At 36.4% G+C, this 8815-nt stretch overlaps 1 protein-coding gene across 1 annotated transcript; it reads right to left on the bottom strand.

Moving 5' to 3' along the window:
- Positions 1 to 272: 272 nt before the first annotated feature.
- On the bottom strand, positions 273 to 8515 carry LOC136208877 (probable LRR receptor-like serine/threonine-protein kinase At1g67720). The gene is made up of 15 exons (XM_066000159.1): positions 8252 to 8515; positions 5749 to 6280; positions 5127 to 5632; positions 4385 to 4517; positions 4241 to 4312; positions 4069 to 4137; positions 3906 to 3977; positions 3617 to 3685; positions 3083 to 3234; positions 2732 to 2973; positions 1902 to 2028; positions 1762 to 1830; positions 1441 to 1627; positions 1017 to 1152; positions 273 to 891 (listed from the first exon to the last, which is right to left on the bottom strand). Exons 1-15 carry the CDS (start codon positions 8322 to 8324, stop codon positions 559 to 561), a joined length of 2772 nt encoding a protein of 923 aa, XP_065856231.1. The 5' UTR covers positions 8325 to 8515; the 3' UTR covers positions 273 to 558.
- Between the last annotated feature and the right edge of the window lie 300 nt (positions 8516 to 8815).

Here is an 8815-nt window from a genome sequence, read left to right as displayed (position 1 = left end):
GTTTGTTTGGTAAATGGAGAATTGTTTTCTTTAAAAACTGAAAATGTTGCTTTTAGAAGAAAGTACAATTTATAACTCTTAGAAAAAGCAGCTTTCACATTTTACGAGAAAATCTAAATTTTTGAACACAACGATACTAAACTGGCTCCTAGCATCTTTTGGTTCAACTTTTTTTTAGATGATAGTTAGAAAGCTATAAACAATTGTTTGTTACTCTTAATAAAATACGATAAATCTATTGTTTAAAGTTAAAAAATAAAATAAAATAAAAATAGTATCAAGAAAACAGAAAACGAACAATAAAAAGGAGAACCAAACGAGCAGTTGGTGCCGTTTGATAATACAACTGTACCATAACAGAAACTTACACTAAAAAAGGAGCAAATATATATAATTAATTTGCAAGTTGCAACATCACAAAATGTACAAATTTTCTTTCACTTCTCCATCCTAAAACAAAGCAAATTCCACTGATCAGTATGATACTAACACAAAGAATAATTAGGAGAATCCAAAACTTTCTTGTTAACCAACACAACCCAGATTATAGAGCCCGAACTATCTAGCCGTTGGCCGTGCAACAGACTCATCAAGGGCTAAGTAATTGTCACTTCCCCCCAGTTCAAACGAACCCAAGTTGAGCGACGAATGAGCAGAGTTTCGAGAAAGTTCATCTGAGTTGCCTTCTCTCACTACCGAATCCTTTTCGATCAAGAGAGCATCTTGAACCTCCTTGAGTACTTCAGAAATCGACGGTCTCATGTGCCCGTGAGGCTGGACACACATCAAAGCTTTCTCTGCTATCTTCCACATTGATTGTATATCATAATCGTTGTTTAGTACAGGATCGATAATTCCTTGGATATCCCCGCTCTCGATGTGTAACTTCGCCTGTTCAAGATTTAACTCTCCATAAGCATTCAACAAAAAAGTAACTTTTTTTCGGCTCACAAACTTATCAATGATAGGCTTTTCAATGATGATATAATGAGGGGTTCACAGGCTCCGAATCTTACCCATTGTACTATATTTCGGCAATTAACTCCGAAGCTTTCGTTCGATATGGCTTCTTGACCGGACATCAGCTCAAGAAGAATGACCCCGAAACTGTAAACATCGCTCTTGTCTGTTAACTGTTGAGAGATATAATACCTGTGTATCATGAGAAGCAAAATCATCAATGTGCTCTGATTTCATAGAAAAACATTCATTACGTAACGCCAACCCTTTATCCGAAATCTTCCATTCACAAACAAACTAAGAGTTTCGGGAAAATATATGCAGCGACAACGAAAAGGTATAAACAGAGTTATCACAAAACTTAATGAAAAGCTATTTAAACACGGTGACAATCAACTATAGTGGTTAATCATAGAGCTTAATCTTGATCCCAGAAAAAAAAAAAAAAAAAAAAAAAAAAAGGACAATAGATGAACTTACTCTGGATCCAGATACCCTACAGTGCCCCGAACTATACTCGAGACGTGTGAAGCACCATCGACTGCAAGTTTCGAAAGGCCGAAATCTGAAACCTTTGCTCTCATGTGTTTGTCGAGAAGAATATTGCTCGTCTTTAAATCTCTATGGATAATGGCAGGAATACAGCCGGTGTGAAGATATTCAATCCCTGCATAGGAAGCACGAGGACCGCCCGGATAATTCATTAACAAAGATCATTAGAAATACAACAATCGGACACAATTCCATCATACAATAACAACTACTACACAGCAAGCAAAGGAAAAACATTAGCTTACTAACCTTTGGCAGCGTCTTCAGCAATCTCAAGGCGTTTAATCCAGTTAATACTTCTTCCTCGTGTTAATGGACCTAACCAGAGATTTTCTGTTAGTGCTTATCACAAATTATTACTGATTCGTTTTGAAGCAATCTGAAATTACCATAAAGATGTTCTTTGAGTGTTCCGTTGTGCATGTACTCGTAAATAAGCATACTTCTCCCATCTTCTTGGCAAAATCCTAGAAATTGTACCAGGTTTCTGTGATGTATCCTCGAAAGAAGTGTCACCTATATCAAATATAGCCGCAGAACGATTTAGTACCAGTTAGGAATATGTACACCTGTTGCAGCATATATTACTAAGAAAACAAAGACCAAACTTCTCTTCATAAATTTTCGGTCAAACGCATGATTAAGTCCTTAATTTTTCACCGTTTTAAGAATTAAGCCCTTAATCATTTATTTTTCTAGATTAAGCCCTTGAACTTTGCAGTTTTAAGGATTAAGCCCCCCAAATCTTTAATTTTCACACATATTGAGCTCCTCACTAATGGCTCCATTAGCTAAACCATTAGTAAAGGGCTTAATGTGTGTGAAAATTAAAGATCAAAGGCTTAATCCTTAAAAATGTAAGGTTCATAGGCTTAATCAAGAAAAATTGAAAAAAAATGAGGGGCTTAAATATGTTTTTTGCCTATAATAATAGAAAAGGAGTATGCATTGGAGGGGCTCAAATTATTATAGGTTAGCTAACATAAGATGCTTGTATATAGAGTCGGTTAGTATAGCCAAACTATTGGATTCGGTCAAATAAACCGAAATATACAAAATTTAGAACCGAAACCAAACTGTACAGACAGAAAAACTGAACTTCATCGGTTCTATTGGTTATTTTGGTCCGGTTTGGTTTTCGAACACCCCTAAAATTGCAACTGATTCCTTTGAGTTCAAACAGAAAGAAAAGATCATTAAGTCCGATGTGGAAAATTACCTCATTTGAAAATTCTCTCTTTCCCTGGTAGGAATTACTGGTTAAAACTTTGACTGCCATTTCTTTCCCATCTTTCAATTTCCCATAGTATACTACTCCAAAACCTCCGGAACCAATTTTCTTCTCGAAGCTTCTTGTAGCGTCTTCAATCTCAGCGAATGAGAAGCAACATGCAGTTTCTGCAGGAGAATCATTCAAAGTAGACGCTAGCCTTTGAGCCGTTAGGGATCCCCTGAGATGTTCTGAAGGAAAATCACAAAAAATTAAGCATGCATTTGCTAATAAAACTTAAACAATTAAATTGAGACAAACTTTTAGCAAAACATAATCAATATAAACAAACATACACACCTCGATCCGGACTTCTCGTCCTCCCTCTGCGTATGAATAACCAAGATGCTATTGTAGCAAGTAGCAGAACAGCAGCTCCAACTGATGCACCAATAACGATACCAACATGCTTCCCTCCATCGCCTTCACGAAGATTAAGGTTCCCAGTGTAACTGTGATTTAAAAAATATATATATATTTTAGATTAAATTGTAACTATAAAAGGGCGGCCCACTGCACTACGCGTCCCCGCTTAAGCGAGGGTCCAGGGAGGGGTCCCACCACAAGGGTGTACTGGGGGCAAGCCTTCCCCTACCAATTTTTTGGCAAGAGACCGCTCCTAAGACTCGAACCCGTGACCTCTCAGTCACACGACAACAACGTTTACCGTTGCGCCAAGGCTCGCCCTCATTAAATTGTAACTATAGGTGCGACAAAAATTAATGGAGAACAGCATTAGCCCAATTCCAGATAATGATGCAAATTTTGTAACTCTGAGCACATTAATATGATTTCCATGAATTTTATATCTACTAGCCAAAAATTGATACTCACTTTAGAACTATGTTTTTATCGAGAAGGTCCGATGGTATGCTTCCAGATAACAAGTTGTTTTGCACATGCCTGCAATTATGCAATGTGGTCTTAGATTGCGTAAAATGGAACAAGTTAATGGTGCTCTCTGTGTCAAGCACATATACAAATCATTTGATTGTAAAAAATTTAGTATATCATCACTTCCAAACATTGTTTCTCAATACTGGGTAATTTTTTATTTGGAATCATGATCCATAGATTCTCGATAGCACTAATAATGAGAAATATTCAAGTTCTGATGACTTACAGTTCCCTTAAATTAGGTAGGCTCGCTAAAGAGGAAGGCAGCTCACCGGTCAACTGATTGTTCTCAAGATGGCTACACAAGACATGGGATCTTGGTTAGTTTTACAGCTTGTTATAAAAACAACATTAATTGCCAAATGAAAAGGACAAGTCATCTGATTTACATGATCTCCAGATTTGCACATCCGCTAAAATCGGGTATTGGACCAGTTAGATTATTCCCATCAAGCCATCTGTAACGATAAGGCAAGAACCAAATCTTGAAAAGTAAGACGGTGCTCCTACTACAGCTAAGATTAGTAAGTATGCTAAGTGAAGAATGCTATTTGAACTCACAATTCAACTAAACCATTCAACTTAGGCAAGCCGGAAGGAAAATCCCCTGTCAAATTCTTACTGGACAAGGAGCTGCCAAAGCACAAAAGTAATTAAAACATATAAGAATAACATACCTTAAGTAATCCAAGATTAAATAATTACATTTTGGCTATTCTCGGCCGATCATCTGAGGTGCAATCCAGCCATGACCATGGAACTGGCAAACATGGATCACCACCTTCTTGTGCCCAATCTGCTGATGTATTGAGAGAAATGACACTAGCAATGGCTTCTCCTATAGAAATTTAACATCCCGTCTATTCAGATTTGAAGCTAAGCACATGAAAACGGAAATGGACACAAACTGAAACAGAAATGGATACCGAGACATGATATTTCTAGAAAATATAGGAAACGGAACACGGAAAAACATGTAGATAATAAAAATACAAGGGTATATTTAGGACGTATGTTTCATGTTTTTATATATACATTAAAAAAGTTAAATACAAGTCGCATAATATAGGGAAAAAATAAATTTCCATTTTACAAGCTTGTAGAAGATGATCTAGAAAATATTAGGATATAATGAGCATGTGATTAGAGTGATTTACATCTGAAAACACATTACATCCTAGGAAACAAGTTTCTAAATTCTAAGAAACGAGCTTCTAATTTTTTTAAATTAGGGAAACATGACCAGAAACGTTTAGAACAAGTTTCCAAAATGTAAAACGCTTTAAAATCAAAATTTTGTGCAACATAGCATGAAATGCATGACAAAGTGCACCACAGGCATAAGGGTAATGGAAAGATGTCAAAATTGGCTCACAAGTTCTGTAAAACAAATTGCTCAAATTCACAGCCAAAAAATATGCACTCAAAGAACCATAATTCCACTTACCATCCATGGAACCATCACTTTTCTCTAGATACTTGTTAACCTCCAAGGCATTCAAAAGTGGCCCCATGGATGAATCAGACGTCTTCCCAAATCTAAAAGACAATACAAAAGGGAGGGATACATTTGGATATCCTGGTTGATAGAGCCGATATTTCCCTAGAGCATTTTCTTGGATATTAACAATAGGTATGCTCATATCAGAGTGACCAGGGAGAATAAGCCTGAATTTCCTGGACTCAGAAGGACGAAGATCTTCGATTTCTGCAAAGTATGTTGCAGCCCAACCATAACCTGGAAAACCATCTAAGTTCAACCGATACGTTAATGATCCGTTCGTACCAACTACAGCAGTTTGCATCACTTTCTCTGGAGGCCTTTCGTGCGTGTTGACATCAATAGGCATGTCAGTTGAAACTCTTTCAGTACCCTCAGCAACATCAACAAGGTAATTTGCTTTCTTCAGAGAATCAGATTCCCATATTCTATCGAACGGGTCATCAGGATACCTGAATAATAGCAAGACTTTACATAAGATTTAAAAATGATTGATCAAATAGCACCAGATAAATGTCGAGCTACAAGATAAACCAAATTGCATCTTCCCGATATTTTTTGTGCATACCTAACTGGATCTTCACTCTCCGCACCAAAATTGATTCTCGCGGAAAGACTAAGATAGTACTGGTTTTCGTAATCTGTATAATACATTGAACCATTGAATTGGCGAAGTTCAAGCGTAGATATGAATGGCTGCCCTGTTGTAGCATTGGATAAACACACACTCACACTCGGACTTGAAGCACGAAAAATCAACTCTGCAGATTCTATGGTGTTTGCATCAGAAATAACAATTGTCGACCAATGAGTTGCCCCAACAGAGACATCAAACTTTGGATAAACATTGTTGCTGTCGAAATTACCATACAAGAATGTTGCTCTTAAAAGATACCTTGTCCTACTTATGACAGCAAGAGTATAGCAGTACTTCCTTGAATCGGCAGGGAAATGTCTCAGTGTATTGTATTGCTTCCTTGTTTCGTTTGCAACTGATATGGTTGCAGGTTCTCCGTAAATGAAATTTTCATCAGTAGTCCATACGAGTCCGAGTTCATCAGTGAAATTTTCTTTGGCTCCACAGTTCAAACTCACAAAACCTGTTTCAAAATGTTTAGACATGTTTAAATCATTGATTTTGATGAATCTAGGATTTTCAATCTCAATTTCAAATAGCTTTGAGAAATTTTGCAAATAACGCATCTCAGAAACGCACATGTAGATGGAGATTTGACAGGAGAAGTAGCTACTTTGTTTCTTATATCATGTATATAAAGAAAATATATTTTTCTCCAAAATCATCTATATCCGTAAGAAGAAGGTAAACACTGAGGCTACGTAGTATCCATTTGGTTCTCCTTTTTGCAACTCTTTCTTCTTCTTTTTTGCTCCAATTACATATAAAAGGTGTGTTTGGTTCCGTTATTGTTGTTTATTGTTGCTGGTAGTTAGTAGATTTCAGTTGATTCGGAAAGAGCTATAAGGAGTTATTTCTCAATCCTAAACAAACATTCTTATCTACTATTTGGAGTAAAACGTAGAAAAAGAGTTAGGATTGAGAAACAACTAGTTATAGCTATCGTGAAAGGAAAATCAATTAACATCTACTACCAACTACCACAGCAATAACAAAAAATAACCAACAACAGATGAACTAAACATGCCGTAATTTCAAATAAGAAATGTGATCTAGGCATCTAGCAACAAAATTGTTAAGAAAGCTGAAGTACAACATCCTTATTAATACTTGCTCATCCGTTATTCTTCACCTTTATTGTTAAGATTAACTACCGATCATAGTTATTAAAGGCGCAAAGCGGGTCTCTGCCTAGGCACAAGGCTTCGACACACGTCTGAACGCAACAGGGCGCACTAAAGAAAAATAATATATAAACATTTATAAAATACAACAAATAGTTAAATAACAAATCATATCCAATTATCCATAATCTTAATCATAAATTCCAAAGTAACTATTAACTCTTCCATAATCATAAATAATAGATTCTCTATCTAAAAACTAAAGTTCAACCAAATCATAAGTTAATTTTTTTTTTAAAATTTGTGCACAATGCGCTTACATTAAAGAAGAAAGAAAAATCCCCACCAGACCCGAATGTGATTCGAACCCATGACCTCCCAAGGCATAGGTAAGCTCTCAACCAATAGTCTAATAACTACTTTGTAACAAGACCAGAGTCTCCATAGTCCATATTCATCACTTATCAAAGTCATCACCTATTTCTAAAACATAACCTTCATAAAATAGCCTACAAACGAAAATGGATACGAACACGGACACGAAACGCTACTAACTAGAAGTGTCCGTGCAACATAGCCACCTATCATCATTTTCAACACAAAATTCATCTTCACGATTCTCAATCTCATCCTCTTCATTAGGTACTCATCTACAAAGCTAAATTTTACTTCCTCCTCATCTCTAAGAACTGTAGGAGTTCATTTCTCGAACACTAGAAGATGGTGCTTGCTTTAGTCTTCTCCTTTGGTCTAGGCCTAGCACTTGAACTATAGGAATTCATGATATTTTTTCCTACTCTAGTATCATAAGCACTATCTTCAACTGTAAATGATATAGACAGGGAAGGGTTTACATTGAAACAACCATTTTTTAACTTGGAACCTTAGAAAATGTCTGTCTTATAAAATTGGGCCTAAGCGCGCCTCAAGGCACGCCCTGAGTATGCCTCTTGAACAGAACAGAACCACGATTCAGATCACTCAAATACACACTTGTTTCCTTTCCTTAATACAAAGCAACACATTAGTTTAAATTTTTGGAAGGTAAATCAGATATAAATGGTATAAATACATTGAAAGCAAACATACTGCGCCATTACATAGCAAAGAAATAACTTTATTTCTCCATCTGGGATTAAACCCTCAAAAGAGGTGCCACTGAAAGACACAGTCAGAGCAAGTAAAATGAACAATGAGATTGAGATATAGAAGAAAAGGAAAGACAGCGTGGTGATTGATTGATTAGGCTCATAGAGGAATTAAAACAAACACCAAATGCGCATTGTATCAATCATAAGAAAGATAGTCACCTGGCATCTGAGCAGAGACGAATTCAAGCAGGAGAAAAAGAAGACAAGAGAACAGGAGAAGCCTAATCTCCATGTTTGAAAATGCCAAGTAGGAGGTAGTGAATGAAGTGGAATTTAGAATTAGAATCTGAAACACCCAGAAGAAAAGGAAGAAACTTTAATTGTTTTTTCGCTAAATTAAGTATGTAATTGAAGTAATTGCGAGTAGACTAGAGTGGAGAGGTTGAGAAGGGAAGGAATTGGTATTGGAGAGTTAAGTAAAAAATGGAGTCTTAGGAGAGAAGAAGAAGGAAGGAAGTGGAAAAAGTGGGACCCAGAGGATGATTTGCTTTTTATGGGGGAGGCGACGAGATCAAACGTTGGAAAAGCAAAGGACGAGATTCTCCAATTAGTAGCTGATTTGGGCCCCACTTGTTCAGCCTTTCCTTTTAGAGAAAATCACATCACAATTTATGCCATCTTCCCTTCAATTATTATTATTAATCTCATTTCGGAAAAAAAAAATTAAAATGGTTTGGTTAGGTCATAAGTGTAGCTACGGGTACAAACGATCACAAACTGTTC

This window comes from Euphorbia lathyris, chromosome 10, assembly GCF_963576675.1.
Source record: "Euphorbia lathyris chromosome 10, ddEupLath1.1, whole genome shotgun sequence".
Classification (NCBI taxonomy): Eukaryota; Viridiplantae; Streptophyta; class Magnoliopsida; order Malpighiales; family Euphorbiaceae; genus Euphorbia; species Euphorbia lathyris.
The sequence above is the reverse complement of the archived record's forward strand: the minus strand, read 5'-3'. Positions and strand labels throughout refer to the sequence as shown.